The 18,502-nt window shown below is 40.3% G+C and overlaps 1 protein-coding gene across 4 annotated transcripts in view; it reads right to left on the bottom strand.

Annotated features, from left to right (window-relative positions):
* The window catches only part of RASGRP1 (RAS guanyl releasing protein 1), a 73,620-nt gene that overhangs the window by 25,362 nt on the left and 29,756 nt on the right, over positions 1 to 18,502 (bottom strand). For 2 of the 4 annotated variants that reach the window (XM_070756521.1, XM_070756509.1), the window contains exons 3-8: positions 16,853 to 16,958; positions 11,558 to 11,617; positions 8,307 to 8,438; positions 7,348 to 7,501; positions 2,306 to 2,479; positions 1,112 to 1,228 (exon numbers count right to left, since the gene is read on the bottom strand). In XM_070756521.1, the coding sequence (XP_070612622.1) occupies positions 1,112 to 1,228; positions 2,306 to 2,479; positions 7,348 to 7,501; positions 8,307 to 8,438; positions 11,558 to 11,617; positions 16,853 to 16,958 (743 nt within the window). Of the gene's footprint in view, positions 1 to 1,111; positions 1,229 to 2,305; positions 2,480 to 7,347; positions 7,502 to 8,306; positions 8,439 to 11,557; positions 11,629 to 16,355; positions 16,438 to 16,848; positions 16,959 to 18,502 lie in introns of those variants that run through there. The other 2 variants (XM_070756517.1, XM_070756528.1) reach the window with 2 other exon arrangements.

The raw sequence follows: 18,502 nt of genomic DNA on the forward strand, positions 1-18,502 counted from the left end.
GCTGAGCCTGGCTGGCCCGGAAGATCGTAGCGCGCGTTGGCTGCAGCGGCGAGCGAAGCCAAGCCGGCAGAAATGTCGCCGCCGCTGCAGCCAACGCGCGCTACGATCTTCCGGGCCAGCCAGGCTCAGTCACGGAAGGCAGCCGCTTGGCCCGGGATGCTGGGCCGAAAGGAGCCGGGCTTGAAGATCGCAGCGCGCGTTGGCTGCGGTGTCGAGGGCTTGCGATGGAGGGTGGAGGAAGCGGCCATGGGAGGGCGAGCTGCCTCAGGGAGGAGGATCGGGCGGGACCAGGTGGGGGCTGGAATTTCTCCGCTGGGAAGAAGCGGCCAGGGCGAAGGGCGGGCGAGCGGCGAAGGGCGGGCGAGCGGGTGCTGGGGAGGGCTTCTCGCCCTCCCGCCAGCAAGAGGGGGAGCAAACGGCGTGGGCAGGCGAAGGGCGGGCGAGCGGCAGCGAGGAGTTTGCGTGGGCGGTGGGGGAAACTCCTCGCTGATGCCAGCAAGAGGGGGAAGACCCAGGGAAGCCGCCCAACAGCTGATCTCCCGGTTGCCATCTACGCATGCGTGCCCATAGAAAAAAAGGGCACGCATGCGTAGATGGTATTTTGACTTCAGGGTTGAATTACCCTGTTCGCAATGGTCGGGGACGCAATAACCGGGGGATCACTGTATAGCCATTTGAGACATATATTGAATCATTTTGCAATTGTATACCAGAATCTCTGTTTTGAAAATATAATTTCAGTGGCAAACTTGACCAGTACAATTTAATCATTATTTCCAACTGCTCAATAAAATAATAAAAGTTTAAATATTTAAATATTTTTATTTATTATGTATTAATCTTTGACAACACATTAATGATGAAAGATGTGGTATTAATTAAAACTCTGCAAATCATTCACAGGAATACATAATAAAATGGCAGAGATGTTGTCCAAGGTGTGAAATGACAAAATACCATCTCAGCATGTGTGCATATATAACAAAGACTCTTCCAGTGGAATTGCTACCAAAATGAAGTAAATTGGGGCTCACTTTGCCCAGTGCCTTTCTAAATTGCTTTAGTACGGATATTGTGAAATAAACAAAAATCATGATAAAGCACACCTAACCTTATAGATGTCATGAGGAACATGAGAACTAGTTTCTTTAAGTCTAGAGATGGAACTGTGGCAAAGACCTCCTATCACAGCCATTAATGTGTTGAAATTTTGCAACTGTTGAAGTTTCTGTATTTAAAAAAACACAGTACAATTATTTGATGAAAAATATAGTATTTTTGATTAATATAATTGAACTCAGTATTATTTCAATAATATTTAAATGAACTTTTTCCTAATACAATTTTAAATATATTTTGTTCAATGTTAACAACAAAATTTTGCTGTGCAGTTATCTAACCCACTTGCTCTGAGTTAGATAAATGCTTTTTTTTTAGTTTACAGATTTTTTAATGTTGACTCCCCACCACCACCACCACAGGAGAAATGATCTGATAAGATAAAAGAACCAGACCTAGCATTGTTATTTAATATAAACCAAGCCACATGCTGCAAGAGATTTCTGCCCCCCTCCAGGCATGTTTATCTTGCCCATTTCCTTTTCCCATATTTCTATGGACAGTGGTACCAACTTTTTTCTTCTTCGCAGTATTTGTGCATTTCTCACAATGCGATACTCAATATCAATAACAGATTCAAGCTCAATATTAACCCCTCCAAACTTGACTGTAAAAAATACGACTTTAGCAATAGAGTTGCTGAAGCGTGGAACTCATTACCGGACTCTGTAGTATCATCCCCTAACCTCCAACATTTTACCCTTAGACTGTGCACGGTTGACCTCTCCAGATTCCTAAGAGGTCAGTAAGGGGCGTGCATAAGTGCACTAGAGTGCCTTCCGACCCCTGTTCTATTGTCTCTCCTATATCCCATATATCTTCTCTTCTATCCCCATATCTTTCTTCTATTCTCTCATTGATTATTTTATCCTATACTCTCTCTTCTATTCTTTCTCTAATTCTATTTCCTCGAAGGTGTCCTCTATTACCTTCATTGTGTATTATTGTGTATTGGACAAAATAAATAAATTCATCCCCCATCCCAACAATGCTGGCAAGGCCAGCTAAGCCTGTTGAAAAAGGGAAATGACTGATCACTGCGGCACTCCTAATGACCCCATTTAAAGCAACAGGCACTCATAGTTTTGAGGGGTATGCTGGTGATGGTGAATTGAATGTAGCACCAATTATTAAATAAACAAATAAAGACTACAACAAATTGAAAACAATTCATAATAGAACTGACCTGGGCCACATGAATGAACTTGATGAATACTTCAGCTCGAAGCTGTGGTGTTGGTCTATTTAATACCATTAGTTGTACCCATTGTGAAATACCGTTACAAAGTGTGATTGAGCGTTCCATTGTCGGATTGTCCTTCACACATCCATTTATGATGTAGTTTTGATAATCTGGAAACTTCAGATAAAGTAAACATTAATTCAGAGTTTAAAAAAATATAGTTTTCCACTAAATTATTCTATGTAACCTTTGGAGGTAGTCCTCAACTTACAACAGTTTGTTTAATGATCGTTCAAAGTTTTAACAGCACTGAAAAAAAGTGATTTATGACCTTTTTTCACACTTATGATCATTGTAGCAACTTATGGTCACATGGTCAAAATTCAGATACTTGGCAACTGACTCATATTTATGATGGTTGCAGTGTCAGGAGGTCATGTGATCACTTTTTGTGACCTTCTGATAAACAAAGTCAACAAGGAAGTCAGATTCACTTAATAACCATGTTACAAATTTAATACTGTGATGCACTTAACAACTGTGGTGAGAAAAATTGTAAAATGGGGCAAAGTTCATTTAACAAATGTCTCGCTTAGCAACCATTGGTTGTAAGTAGAGAACTGCCTGTTTATGGAAATCAAAACAGAGTTATTAAAATATAATCGGAAGTTAGTTAGCCAGATTTAAACAATAGCCTAGAAAACTGATTAGAAAATCTCTTAATGCTATGTCAATGATGTAAACAAAAAATTATCTTAGCATTCATTCATCATTAACTCTGTTATACAACCAAGTGACCTGTTCTGTGCAATCAAGACTGTTTTTTTTTTAAAAAAAAATAAGGCATTGTTGTTTTTAGCCAACAACCATTAACCTAAATGGGAAAATACAAGTTTAAACATCAATTGTGTGTAAATAGATTGCTGTTTGCAATATAGGAATGTGGCCAATAATGACCATTATATTTTAATTAAGCACATGAGAAAAATCCTGAAATAAGACTTCAAAATAAAAAGTACTGACACATGACTAAGTGACAACCTTTACAGTTTGTTTTCTTAATTGCTAAACATACATATGAGGAGACAAGTATACATTGTTTCTTTGATCAGGGCCTGATTCCACAGTTTTGCAGCAGTTTAGCTATACATTTTCAAGCAAAAGGAGATAAAGAACCAATATTCATAAATGATCTGTCCTTGCTTAGAAACTAATTCTATTCCATTTTTGCTTTCCTGATGAATATTAGTTTTTCTGGCTTAAACCACTATAAATGAATATGTTGTTCCTCATGGGCTCAATGTGGCCAGTTGTGTTTGTTTTGTGCCTGCAGGCTTCCTGGATTATCTGATTTTGTTATTAGCTTTAATCTCAATGGGATAGTAGGATGAAAGGAAGCCATAGGTTAAGTGGCCAGGATTCATTGCTAGCAGAAAACCCTTCAACCTATGCAATAGACATATAATTTTTGCTAATCATTCCTACTTAGTCCAATCCTCCCTTTCCAGAAATACTGTCCTTCTATATGTAATATGGACCACAATGAAACAAGAAAAACGATTTATCAAATTTGGGTATACTGTGCCTTGCATAAGTAGAAGCACTTTTTCTAACAGCAAACCAGCTATTAGATGTAGTGATTTACAATACAATATGTTTCATTCCTTTCTTATTACTGATCATCTATTCTATTTATCCAATCACAGTTTACCAAGACTCATGGCAGCCATATTTATTTTATTTACCGTATTTTTCGCTCTATAAGACGCACCTGCTGATAAGACGCACCTAGATTTTAGAGGAGGAAAATAGAAAAAATATATTTTGAGCCAAAAAGGGGAGAGGAAGAGAGGAAGGAGTGAAAGAAGGGAGTGAGGGAGGGAAGAAGGGAGGAAGGAAAAGGAAAGCAAGAAATGGAGGGAGGAAAGGAAGGAAGGAAAGAAAGAAAGAAAGAAAGAAAGAAAGAAAGAAAGAAAGAAAGAAAGGGGGAAGGGACAGGAACAGAGGAAGGAAGCAAGGAAACTTATGAAAGGGGAGAGTAAGAGAGGAAGGACTGAAGGGAGGGAGGGAAGAAGGTAGGAAGGGGAAAGAAAAGAAGAAATAGAGGAAGGGAAGGTAAAAGAGAGAAAGAAAAAGAGCAAGAAAGAAAGCAAGAAAGAGAGAAAGAAAATGAAAGAGAAATAAAAATAGAGAGGGGGAATGAAAGAAATGGAATGAGGGAAGGAAGGAGAGAAAGAAAGCAAGAGAAAGAAAAAAGAATGAAAGAGCAAGAGAGCAAGAGAGAAAAAGAAAGAAGGAAAGAAAGAAAGAAAGAAAGAAAGAAAGAAAGAAAGAAAGAAAGAAAGGCAACTTCAAAGAAAGGCTCACTGAGCATCTCTCACTCTCTCTCTCTTTCTATCCCTCTTTCTTTCTTTCTCTTCCTTTCTCTCTCTCCTCTTTCTTTATCTCCTCTCTCTCCCTCCCTCTCTCTTTCTCTCCCCCCTCTCTCCCCCTTTCCCTCTCTCTTTCTCTCTCTCTCTTGCTATCTCTCCCCCCTCTCCCTCTCTCTTTCTCTCTCTCCCTCTCTTGCTATTTCTCCCCCCTCTCCCACTCTCTTTCTCCCTCTCCCTCTCTTTCTCTCTCTCCCCCTCTCTCTTTCTCTCTCTCTCCCCCTCTTTCTCTCTCTTCTTCTCACTTTCTCTCTCTTGTTTCCTTTCTGTCTGGGCAGATGACTGCCTTCTGCCTTGGGGCGCGATTCGCCCCGTCTCCTCCTCCGCCGCCGCCTTCTGCCTTGGGGCGCGATCCGCCCCCTCTCCTCCTCCACCGCTTCCTGCCTTGGGCGAGCAATCCCGGAGTCCGGGACTGTGTGGCTTTGCGCCATGAAGAGGAAACGGCTCCGGCAGCAGGGAAAAGTCGGCCGTTTTCTCTTCATGGCGTAAAGCCACCCTGTCCCGGACTCCCGGATCGCGCCCCAAGGCAGAAGGCGGAGGAGAGGGGGCGGATCGCGCCCCAAGGCAGAAGGCAGCGACGTTGGAGAGGGGGCAGATTGCGCCCCAAGGCAGGAGGAGGCAGCGGAGGAGAGGAGGCAGATCGCGCCCCAACGCAGGAGGTGGCAGAGGAGGAGAGGAGGCGGATCGGGCGGGCAATAGGGCAGCGTGGAGAAGCCAGGGGCGCATTTGGCCGGAGGCACTGTGGGGAGGCAGGGGCGGCCGCGGCTCCCTTTACTTCTACTGCCACACCTCCCCGCCCCCGCCCACCTCCCCGCGGGCTGGCAGGGGGATGGGGAGCGCGCGCCCGTGGAAAAGAGCGCTCGGGTGTATTTGGGGGTGCACGCCTGCTCACGGGCGCAGCTTACGGGGAACGGTGGGCCAGGCAGCAGCTAGCCAGCCAGCCGGCGGGATGGCGCTTCCGAATTCGCAGCCTCCCCCCCCCTCCCTGCCTGCATCTTCGCTCCATAAGACGAGGCTGATTTTTCATCCTACTTTGGGAGGAAAAAAACTGCGTCTTATGGAGCGAAAAATACGGTATTTATTTAATCAGATTTGTATGCCGCCCCTCTCCGCAGACTCGGGGCGGCTCACAGCAATAATAATACAATATAAACATATGTATAACATCTAAACCATTCTGTGTGTGTTGTGTGTGTAATATATAGATTTTATTTCATAGCATGAATTTCTGCAATTAGCTAAAATCAAGCATAAATTGTACAATATATACCTGTTGTGGGGTTTTCTGATTTTATCCACGTTGATTTGCTTGTATTTTCAACACACTGAAAAAATACTTGTCTGTGTGGATTAATATTTATTCATTAAATTGATATGCTTCCCCATCTTACTATCCAAGTTACTATGGATGGCTTACAAAACAAATTTAAAAATATACTACTTATTTTAATAATAAAAAGTATTTCTAGTTATATTTTAATTTCATGACCATTGATATGCTGCAACATAAAGCGAAATCAACCTTTATATATACAGTATATCCCGATGTGTGGGTGTGTGTGTATGTGTGTGTATATACCTACATATATGCATACATATACACTGCTCAAAAAAATAAAGGGAACACTTAAACAACACAATATAACTCCAAGTAAATCAAACTTCTGTGAAATCAAACTGTCCACTTAGGAAGCAACACTGATTGACAACCAATTTCACATGTTGTTGTGCACATTCAAGTTTGTACAGAACAAAGTATTCAATGAGAATATTTCATTCATTCAGATCTAGGATATGTTATTTGAGTGTTCCCTTTATTTTTTGAGCAGTATATATATGTATATTCCAAATTAAATCATTAGAAATTTTTAAACAAGAAATTAGAAATGGAAGAAAACCAGTCATGCCAAACAATAATGTCAGTTAATTGTACTGAAGCATACAAACATAGTAAGTGTCATTTGCTAACAAAGATCTATTTCCAACTTTATTTGAATGATAATTAGGAAGAGGGCAGTCAAGTTTCAATCAGCTAAATTTTAAGGCGCACAATACACACAATTGAATGGTGCATTTTCTAACTTTGCCCACACCAACCACTTGTTGTTCCCTATATGACTGCATTTATTGAACCACTGATAATTCAAGACCAAATGGGAAGGAGATACTTTCAACACCTTCAAAGTTTTGATGGACGAATGGACTCTAAAAATAGTGTCTTTTGTTTACATTCTATATTCTAATCAAAATATTTAAGAAGTGTGCTTTTTAAAAGAAAAAATTTCTCTATAATTTCCATAACTTCCATTATAAAACTTTGAGGTTATTTGAATTTTAATTATTTGAATTAATCATCTTTGGATTGTATGTGTCAGTTGTATAACAGATCACCGGATACTACTAAGCATGCACCAATTTACACTCATCGCAATCTCTTTCCTTGCTCTCAGAAATATAAAATTAGATGGAAAATGTATTCCGCTTCGGCACCATTATTTCATTACCTTCATCTTTCTATACCAAATGTATCTCACTACATGCATTATTCAAAGGAACTGCATAATTTATAAGTTATTTATAAATTATAATTGCAATTATAAAAAGTCATTGACTCACTGATATTCGTCGGAAGGACTTGAATTCAAGATAGGTCAGGTGATCTGACAACTCCTCTGGTTCCAGATGATCAAAGAGCAGTGAAACTTTTCGTTTCTTACTGCTATTAGATTTTATTCTCTGGGTTATCTTTCTCGACCAATCTCGAGCATTTCTTTACAAAGAAGGAAAAAGGAAAATCAAATTTTACCTGCAAGAATATTTACTAGCATATTCTTTTGTCTCAAAATCATGCAAATAGTAGCAATGAAAAGAAGTGCTGCCATAATAGCCTATAACTTGTAGCTTCTTTTTATCTAACAAGGTATCATTATCCGATTGTATTACTAGATGAAAGATATATTATTGCTAGAATATAGATTTTATTTCATAGCATGAATTTCTGTAATTAGCTAAAATCAAGCATAAATCATACAATATGTAACTGTTGTGGGGTTTTCTGATTTTATCCACATAAAGGTTGCTTTGCTTGTATTTTCAACACACTGAAAAAAATACTTGTCTGTGTAGATTAATATTTATTCATTTTACTCTGGATGGCTTACAACACAAATGTAAAAATATACTACTTTTTTTAATAATAAAAAGCATTCCTAGTTATATTGGAAACATCCTACAATGTTTTGATTACGTGACCATGGGTATTCTGCAACAGTTACAAGTATGAAAAAAAGGTCATAAGTTACTTTTTTCAGTGCTATTGCAACATCAAATATACACCAAATAAATGGTTATAATTAAAGGTCAAGGACTACCTGTAATTACTACATACAGTACAAACTAAAAGGAAAAGATAGATTTTAACCACTACCATTTAATAATATGAAGAAGTCATTTCATACAAAAAAAGTCAACTCCTTCCAAACCCTCTGTCTCTGTTTCTCTCTCACACACATACACACTCCAATGGCCATATACATTATTTATTGAGGATTCTATGCTAAGGCATTGACACTCACATTTGAGATGTGTCAATTAGGCGGCAGTGTAACTCCTCACCATTAGCTTTCATCAATTCCTGAAATTCTTCCAAAGTATTTGTAAGATTGGTATCTGTTTTAAACATGATCCAGAATTCTCTTACCCAAAATCTGTGTACAAAAAAAGAAACTTGCAATTACATAATTGTATATGCAATTATATACCATATATAATTGTAAATTGCAGATTTTCTTCAAAACCTTGGTGTCATTTCTTCCAAAATTGGTAATTTACTTGTGAATGCAGTTTTATAGATAATTAGCTGAAAGATCTCAAACATTGCCACTAAACATCACCTTATGCAGACTGTAGACTTAGAATCCACATCTTCACAAGGAAGAGAGGCTCTTTGTCATGTAGGTAAAAAAAATGATACTCTGGCCTCTCCCTAAAGATGTAAATGCTTGCTGGGTAGATATTAGAAAAACAGTATTAATATTGTTCTCCAGAACTCATATTAAAGGTACAATTTTAAAGAGTGGGTCTTTCTTTTTTAAAAAAAAATGTAGCTATTTTGGTGGAAAGAGACATATAATCTAGCCAGAATTTGTGTTAGACTGCTTTATAAAAATATATTCTTTTTTATTGATTTTCTGTACAATTTTATTTATTTATTTTTCAAGTTTATATGACTGCTCCTGTCATGGAAAGTAACTTTGGACAGCATGCAACAATTCAATAAAACAATAAATATAAAATAATCATTACCAAAAAGCATTATATAAACATTATTAAAATATTAAAAACTATAAAAGCGGAACTAAACTAGTAAAGAAAATAATAGATGGAAGGATGTTAAAAATGAACCATCTCACAAATTCATGGTCTGTTTTGTCTAATTAAAACTTTCATCAATAATTCTGGCTGAGCATAAGGATAGTATTTGTTTTAACGCAAATAAGATTATCCTATATATTTCATATGTGTGCTTCCTTAAGGCATTGAAAATGAATGTAACATTAAAAAATAGGTAATGACAGAGTTAATTTAATGTAATCAATTAGATATCTTTCAAAAACTTGGGCAAAAAATAGATTTGTTTCCTACTTATGAGTCACAATGTGATACCTGTCATTTTCACTTTTAGCAGTGTGTTCCTCAAATTCCTTCTTAATTTGTGGTTGTTTCAGACTTTTGAGTTCTACTTCTACTTATTTATGGGAAATATTCTCTTTTGAAATTAAATATATTACTGCATTGCATTTACTGAGCATTTTTCTATTTTTTATATATATTTAATTTAAAAATGCTGTGATTTCAAAAGAATTAACAACTAAAATATGACTGCTCTCCATTTCTTACAGTATTACCTCATGGAGGTTTTCACAAAATTTATCTCTATCAAATTTCTATCTGGCTCATTCTCAGTACCAATTAAGTATGTTTAAAATTAGATTTGTAACAATCTAAAGCATAATGTGTAGGGCAGGGGTGGGTTTCACTTACTTTCATCACCTGTTCGCATTGCAATGTTTTGCACGCGTGCGTGAGCAGAGTGAGCATGCACGTGTCCCCTCATGCAATTCTGCTTCCGCGCATGCTCAGTAGCTATAATCAGCCTGAAACACAGCTGTGCAGCTGTGCTTCAGGTGAAGGAATAAAGGTAAGTATAAACTGGGCGGGCGGGAGGACCCTTTTTCAAACAGCAGCAAAGGAAAAAACCTCCAAACAGGAAAAAATTCGGAAAAGAATCCCTCCCAAAAGATGGTAGCACCCATTGACCAGCACCAACCAAACTAGGTCGGTGACATCATCATGACATCACCAGTGGGACACAACCGCTGGGAGAGATCATCCAAGGACATGGGGTGAGGTATCATCAATATGCCGATGATACCCAGCTTTACATCTCCACCCCATGCCCAGTCAACGAAGCGGTGGAAGTGATGTGCCGGTGCCTGGAGGCTGTCGGGGCCTGGATGGGTGTCAACAGACTCAAACTCAACCCGGATAAGACGGAGTGGCTGTGGGTTCTGCCTCCCAAGGACAATCCCATCTGTCCGTCCATCACCCTGGGGGGGGAATTATTGACCCCCTCAGAGAGGGTCCGCAACTTGGGCGTCCTCCTCGATCCACAGCTCACATTAGAAAACCATCTCTCAGCTGTGGCAAGGGGGGCGTTTGCCCAGGTTCGCCTGGTGCACCAGTTGCGGCCCTATCTGGACCGGGACTCATTGCTCACAGTCACTCATGCCCTCATCACCTCGAGGTTCGACTACTGTAATGCTCTCTACATGGGGCTACCTTTGAAAAGTGTTCGGAAACTTCAGATCGTGCAGAATGCAGCTGCGAGAGCAGTCATGGGCTTACCTAGGTACGCCCATGTTTCACCAACACTCCGCAGTCTGCATTGGCTGCCGATCAATTTCCGGTCACAATTCAAAGTGTTGGTTATGACCTTTAAAGCCCTTCATGGCATCGGACCAGAATATCTCCGAGACCGCCTCCTGCCGCACGAATCCCAGCGACCGATTAGGTCCCACAGAGTGGGCCTTCTCCGGGTCCCGTCAACCAAACAATGCCGGTTGGCGGGTCCCAGGGGAAGAGCCTTCTCTGTGGCGGCACCGGCTCTCTGGAACCAGCTCCCCCCAGAGATTAGAACTGCCCCTACTCTTCCTGCCTTCCGAAAACTCCTCAAAACCCACCTTTGTCGTCAGGCATGGGGAAACTAAACATCTCCCCTGGGCACGTCAATTTATGCATGGTATGCTTGTGTGTGTGTCTGTTATCATATGGGGTTTCTTTTCTTAAATCGTTAATTTTAATTAATTGGATTGTTGTGACTGTTTTTACATGTTGTGAGCCGCCCCGAGTCTTCGGAGAGGGGCGGCATACAAGTCCAACAAATAAATAAATAAATAAATAAACTGGTTCAGCCAATCCAGTAGGAAAAATCCACCCCGGTATAGAGCCAAGACTGTCAAGTACAGGTATATCCAACTATATGTGCAGAAACAAAAAAAAATGAAAGGTATTCACAAGAAGGATTCACAAACTAGCAAATTATATATTGGTTAAATATGTATGTAATTGTAGAAATTTTTCTCATTTGCACAAAAATATCAATACACAAACCTGCAAGCTGAAACAAAATAATATACATTACCTAATTTTTGATTTGCAAATCTGAATTATGCAAATTATATAAATCGCTACAGAAATCTATTGCACTGAGATCTAGTAAACTGAGATTTTACAGGTTAATTCTTATAAATAAATGTGTTCTCACCTTACAAGGTAACATATCTTACAGCAAAGTAAAGAATTATTTTCTAAGGCACCCATATATGTAGGTACATGCTAAGGAAAATATGTTAAAACAAAAGAAAAATTAAAAATTAAGTGCCATATAATGAAAATGTATCATTTTAATTAGAACATAAAAAGGTTTTATGTTATTTTTTAATAATATAAATATTATTCACAAATATCTATTAAATGTGGAAGTATATAATTTGCTATGATTTATATAATTTGCATCATTATATCATTATGCAAACTATATCACCATGATATTATTACAAAAATTAAGTAGTCTTTTGGAACTTTAGTCCCCAGAATGCAAATTCCAGAAGAAAATTATTCAAAGGAATTTGAGCTATCAAATAGAAAAGAAAGACCAATTAAAAATCAGGTATTTGTGGAAGAAAATAATCACAGAAATATACAGTATGTCACTGGCACAGCAACTCAGCCTTCTAAGTGTCCGAAGAGCTATAATTCATCAAAAGAAACATAAACTATTTTTTCATTCCCTTTCTTGGCCAGAGGTATTGGCTTGAAAAAGTTAGTCCTTGGAGAGGGGCGGCATGCAAATCTAATAAATTATTATTATCATCATCATCATCATCATTATTAGATGGGAGAAGAAGAATACTCCACAGGCAAACTTTTCCCACTTCCATCTTCAAACCTAACAGAAAATTTGAAAAAGACCTCAAATCATGTTGCTGAAATTCAGCAATTCTGTCACCAAACTAAATGATACAATCAGGAGGGGTACAAAACAGTTCTAATGGTCACATATGAACTCCAAGTGCCTATTTTTGTTTAAATAAACACAATCTATTCCTCTGATTTAGATATGTTTTGCATAGAAACATAGAAGATTGACGGCAAAAAAAGACCTCATGGTCCATCTAGTCTGCCCTTATACTATTTCCTGTATTTTATCTTAGGATGGATATATGTATATCCCAGGCACGTTTAAATTCAGTTACTGAGGATTTATATATGCTGGAAGTTTGTTCCAAGCATCTACTACTCTTTCAGTAAAATAATATTTTCTCACATTGCTTCTGATCTTTCTCCCAACTAATCTCAGATTGTGCCCCCTTGTTCTTGTGTTCACTTTGCTATTAAAAACACTTCCCTCCTGAACCTTATTTAACCCTTTAACATATTTAAATGTTTCGATCATGTCCCCCCTTTTCCTTCTGTCCCCCAGACTATACAGATTGAGTTCATTAAGTCTCTCCTGATACGTTTTATGCTTAAGACCTTCCACCATTCTTGTAGCCCGTCTTTGGACCCGTTCAATTTTGTCAATATCTTTTTGTAGGTGAGGTCTCCAGAACTGAACACAGTATTCCAAACATGGTCTCACCAAAGCTCCATACAGCGGGATCACAATCTCCCTCTTCCTGCTTGTTATACCCCTAGCTATGCAGCCAAGCATTCTACTTGTTTTCCCTACTGCCTGACTGAACTGTTCACCCATTTTGAGACTGTCAGAAATCACTACCCCTAAATACTTCTTTTCTGAAGTTTTTGCTAACACAGAACTGCCAATACAATACTCAGATTGAGGATTCCTTTTCCCCAAGTGTATTATTTTACATTTGGAAACATTAAACAGCAGTTTCGCTTGGCCACGTATCTAGTAAAGCTAAATCATTTGCCATATTACAGACACTTCCAGGAATATCAACCCTATTGTACACTTTAGAGTCATCGGTAAATAGGCAAATCTTCCCTACCAAACCTTCCCCTATGTCATTCACAAACATATTAAAAAGAATAGGACCCAGAACAGACCCTTGTGGCACACCACTTGTAACCAGGCTCTGCTCAGAATACTTGCCATTAACAACAACCTTCTGATATCTACGCTTCAGCCAGCTGCAAATCCACTGAATTATCCAGGGATTAAATCCAATCTTCACTAATTTATCTCTCAGATCTTTATGTGGAACCGTATCAAAGGCTTTGCTGAAGTCCATATAGGCAATATCCACAGCACTACCTTCACCCAACACCTTTGTGATATAGTCAAAGAAATCAATGAGATTAGTCTGACATGATTTGCCCTCAATAAAGCCAATACGTTATTGGTTTTTAGGTGCTGATTTATCCTCTTTTTGAGTAGAGTCTCCATCATTTTAACTGTAACTGATGTCAAGCTGACTGGCCTGTAGTTACCTGCTACTTCTCTACTACCCTTCTTGTAGATAGGCACAACACTGGCCATTCTCCAATCATCAGGAATATCTCCTGTTAAAAGGGATTGGTTAAACAAATCAGTCAGGGGGGTAGCAATCACATATCTGAGTTCTTTAAGAACTCAGGGGTGGATGCCATCTGGACCCATTGCCTTATTTATCTTTAATCGTTCAAGTTCTTCTAAGACATCGGCCTCTGAGATCACTGGAGCTGAATCCCTACAGTGGGAAGCAATGCTATAAGTGATCCCCCGCTCGTTGCGAGGGTTCCGTTCCAGGACCCCCCGCAACGAGCGGGTTTTCGCGAAGTAGCGCTGCGGAAGTAAAAACACCATCTGCGCATGTGCAGATGGTGTTTTAAACTTCCGCAGCGCTAGCGAGGAGCCGAAGATTGGGGGCCGGCGCGGCTCTTTTAAAACATCGCCGCCGACATGGGGGGCTCGCTAGCACCCCCCCGAACCCCCAACCCGGGTTTGGGGGGGTGCTAGCAAGCCCCCCATGTCGGCGGCGATGTTTTAAAAGAGCCGCGCCGCCACCCAATCTTCGGCTCCTCAGCGGCGAGCGAGGAAGCCAAGCCGGCAGCAATGTTTCCGCCACTGCAGCCAACGCGCGCTACGATCTTCCGGGCCAGCCAGGCTCAGTGACGGAAGGCAGCCGCTTGGCCCGGGATGCTGGGCCGAGAGGAGCCGGGCTTGATCCGCTGAGCCTGGCTGGCCCGGAAGATCGTAGCGCGCGTTGGCTGCAGCGGCGGCGACATTGCTGCCGGCTTGGCTTCGCTCGCTCGCCGCTGAGGAGCCGAAGATTGGGGGGCGGCGCGGCTCTTTTAAAACATCGCCGCCGACATGGGGGGCTCGCTAGCACCCCCCCGAACCCCCAACCCGGGTTTGGGGGGGTGCTAGCAAGCCCCCCATGTCGGCGGCGATGTTTTAAAAGAGGCGCGCCGCCACCCAATCTTCGGCTCCTCAGCGGCGAGCGAGCGAAGCCAAGCCGGCAGCAATGTCGCCGCCGCTGCAGCCAACGCGCGCTACGATCTTCCGGGCCAGCCAGGCTCAGCGGATCAAGCCCGGCTCCTCTCGGCCCAGCATCCCGGGCCAAGCGGCTGCCTTCCGTCACTGAGCCTGGCTGGCCCGGAAGATCGTAGCGCGCGTTGGCTGCAGCGGCGGCAACATTGCTGCCGGCTTGGCTTCGCTCGCCGCTGCAGCCAACGCGCGCTACGATCTTCTGGGCCAGCCAGGCTCAGTCACGGAAGGCAGCTGCTTGGCCCGGGATGCTGGGCCGAAAGGAGCCGGGCTTGAAGATCGCAGCGCGCGTTGGCTGCGGTGGCGAGGGCTTGCGATGGAGGGTGGAGGAAGCGGCCATGGGAGGGCGAGCTGCCTCAGGGAGGAAGATCGGGCGGGACCAGGTGGGGGCTGGAATTTCTCCGCTGGGAAGAAGCGGCCAGGGTGAAGGGCGGGCGAGCGGGTGCTGGGGAGGGCTTCTCGCCCTCCCGCCAGCAAGAGGGGGAGCGAACGGCGTGGGCAGGCGAAGGGCGGGCGAGCGGCAGCGAGGAGTTTGCATGGGCGGTGGGGAAACGCCTCGCTGATGCCAGCAAGAGGGGGAAGACCCAGGGAAGCCGCCCAGCAGCTGATCTCCCGGTTGCCATCTACGCATGCGTGCCCATAGAAAAAAAGGGCACGCATGCGTAGATGGTATTTTGACTTCCGGGTTGAAAAATCGCAAATTACCCTGTTCGCAATGGTCGGGGACGCAATAACCGGGGGATCACTGTATCCATCCATAGTATTATATTGTAAGCTGCCTTCTGAGAAAATTGAACAGAAGTAGCTATTCAAATCGGCAGCGATCTCCTTATTTCCATCAATGTATTATCCCCAGTACTAAGATTTGTGATGCTGCAGTTTTTCTTCTTCCTATCACTAATATATCTGAAGAAGGTATTATCCCCCTTCTTTACAGATTTGGCAATTTCTTCCTCTTTTGAGGCTTTAGCAGCATATATTATCTGTTTCGCCTCCTTCTGTCTCATTTTATACACCTCTCTATCAGCTATACTTCCAGACTCGTTATACCTCCTATAGGCAGCCTTTTTTTCATTGACTATAGCCCTTACATAATTGCTAAATCATAGCGGTTTATTCTTCCTTTTACCTTTATATAGTTGCCTTACATACAGTCCAGTGGCTTTTAAGATGGCCTTTTTAAATACAGTCCACTGGGTGCTCGCTCCTGCCATTTTATCCCTCCCCTTTAATTCATTACAATTCATTGTGAGCCGCTCCAAGTCCTCAGAGGGGCGGCATACAAATCTAATAAATTATTATTATTATTATTATTATTATTATTATTATTATTATTTAAATATTCCCCCATTTCATTGAAATTTGTTTTTCTAAAATTCAATACTTTGGTTGTCATATAGGATTGCTCACAATCAGTTGTTTGTGTTTATGCATGTTTATGCCCCTCCAGATAAGTAGTTTTTTAAAAATCTACTCATTGTTTTGAAGATTGGGACCAATTTTATTTATACTTTAAAAACAATAATATATACATTCACAATCATGTAGGGAAAATGGAAAAGCTTACAAGAGCGCTACAGCAAACCAGGTCATTAAAATCCAGAAATAAAAAGGACCTAGTACATGTAATGTTAGCTTGCACTAAGGGTCCTCAATATACCTGCTAGGACAATAAATAGAATGTAAAATGAATAGTAACTTTTCATTTTGAAACGGACAAAATCTGCTTGGAAAATACTTTTCAAGGAGAATATATTTCCAATACAAGGTTGGAGATGGGGAGAAGTAGAAACACAGGCATACAACAATTACAATATATATATGAAAATTTAGTCTGTTCTTACTAACTGAAGTTCAGATTTTCAAAATCATAGATTGAAATAAAATTAAGAATATTTGAGATCCAATTATTTAATTAAATATATACAAATTACAGAGAGAATTACATACTCTTTCTAATCTAAATAAAATATATATTGTTGGAACATTATTTTCAAATCATTGTGTTGTCATAATTTTAGATCAGCAATTAAGGCATTAATTGAAAAAAATATAAAAGGATATAGATCTATTAGTTTTCGTAGTATCTCAGCAGAGGAGATGATAAGTCGATGCATGGTTAAAATTACTGACAGGAGCTGGAAATTTTTACACAAGTTTCCATCTGCATCTGAAAACATTAAAGCATTTCAGTGTTAGTTGGAATATTGAGCTTTAACATAAGATAGAGCCAAAATAAAAATGGAATCAAGTATATTTTCTAATGTCTACATAAACTACTTAAGAAATGTTATGGATTTCCTCTACTGCTTTGTGGGACTTTTTTTTACTTTTCAATCTAAAAAACCCTAAAATCCTAAGGAAATTTCTGATCCAAATACCAACCAATTCTGACTCCGCTTAGGTTAAGAAATTAGCCCATATTGGCTGAATATTGCTTTCTGCTAGGGCAACTCTACATTAAATATCCTCTCTTCTACTTTGTTTTGCTTATGGGCATGTGTGTTTGTGTGCATGGCATTTCTTTTCTAAGGTAGATCTGCAAGAATACACACAATAACTCAGCAAGAATATATTGCAGGAAAAGAAATTGAAAGAATACAAGGACCCCAGGGATCCTGTTAATTAGAGCTAAACTAATTATACTGTGATTTTTTTTAAAAAAGATATTTATTGGGAAATAGTTTCATAAAATCTAAATTATAAGACAATATAGAACTACTGTATTTTTTGGAGTATAAGAAGCACCGGAATATAAGACACACCTTAGTTTGGGGAAAGAAAGAAAAAGGAAAAAACAAATCTGCCTCTGTCTCCCAGCAAACAGCAAAGATTATATACACTGTTTGTTGTGTATTTCTGGGCATGTGTGTCTGACGCATAGAAATAGCAAAGAATTGGAGAAATGTATCTTATGGAAATATATTAATGCCAGCAAGTTTTCTTAAATGTAGTCACACTAACTCCTCCCAATTATTAAAACAGATCTATTCCAAACATGACTAAGTCAGGGTTTAACTCAGCTGCCTTATCTTAAATAGGACCACTGCTACATTTCAGATTATATTTTTACAGATCCTGTTAAAATTGACATGGCTTTCTGGAAGTGTAGTTTTTCTCTACTATTTAAAAGAAGATTTAATAGCACTGGGCCTCTTCAGATCAAGCATTTATTTTAAAAAGCTTCTTCATTTTGTTAAGTTGTCTAGAACAATAATAAAGCAGTCTTTAAAAAATAAGTCTAATAATTTGAACATTCTATAGGCAATTATAGTTACTGACTTACCTCTTTGCAGCAAACAACAAACAGTCAATTTCAGCACAGTCTGATTAGCACAAGAAAAATTCTGCCTTGCCTCTCCCTGCCAGCAATTTGCCTCTGTGCAGCTTTAGCTCTACTTTCATTTTAGCACATGGCCTTGCCTGCAGCTTTAATCAATCACCTGAGGATTTGGAGGCATATAATCAGTAGCTTGTGCTAAACAGCCTCTGGGCTGCTTGCTGCAAGGAGGTAAATTACTAAAAGGTAAAGACCAAAGGGTGGGGGTGGCTGGGTAAGACTACATTCAGTGTGTAAGATGCAGCTATGTTTTCACCCTTTTTGGGGGGGGGTGTAAAAAGGTGTGTCTTATATTCTGAAAAATACGGTATATGTATGCCATGCTTTGAAATCCATGTAATTAACATAATTAGTTAAGAAGTAAAGAATAATCA

The sequence above is a fragment of the Erythrolamprus reginae genome, chromosome 1, assembly GCF_031021105.1.
Source record: "Erythrolamprus reginae isolate rEryReg1 chromosome 1, rEryReg1.hap1, whole genome shotgun sequence".
Taxonomy (NCBI): domain Eukaryota; kingdom Metazoa; phylum Chordata; class Lepidosauria; order Squamata; family Dipsadidae; genus Erythrolamprus; species Erythrolamprus reginae.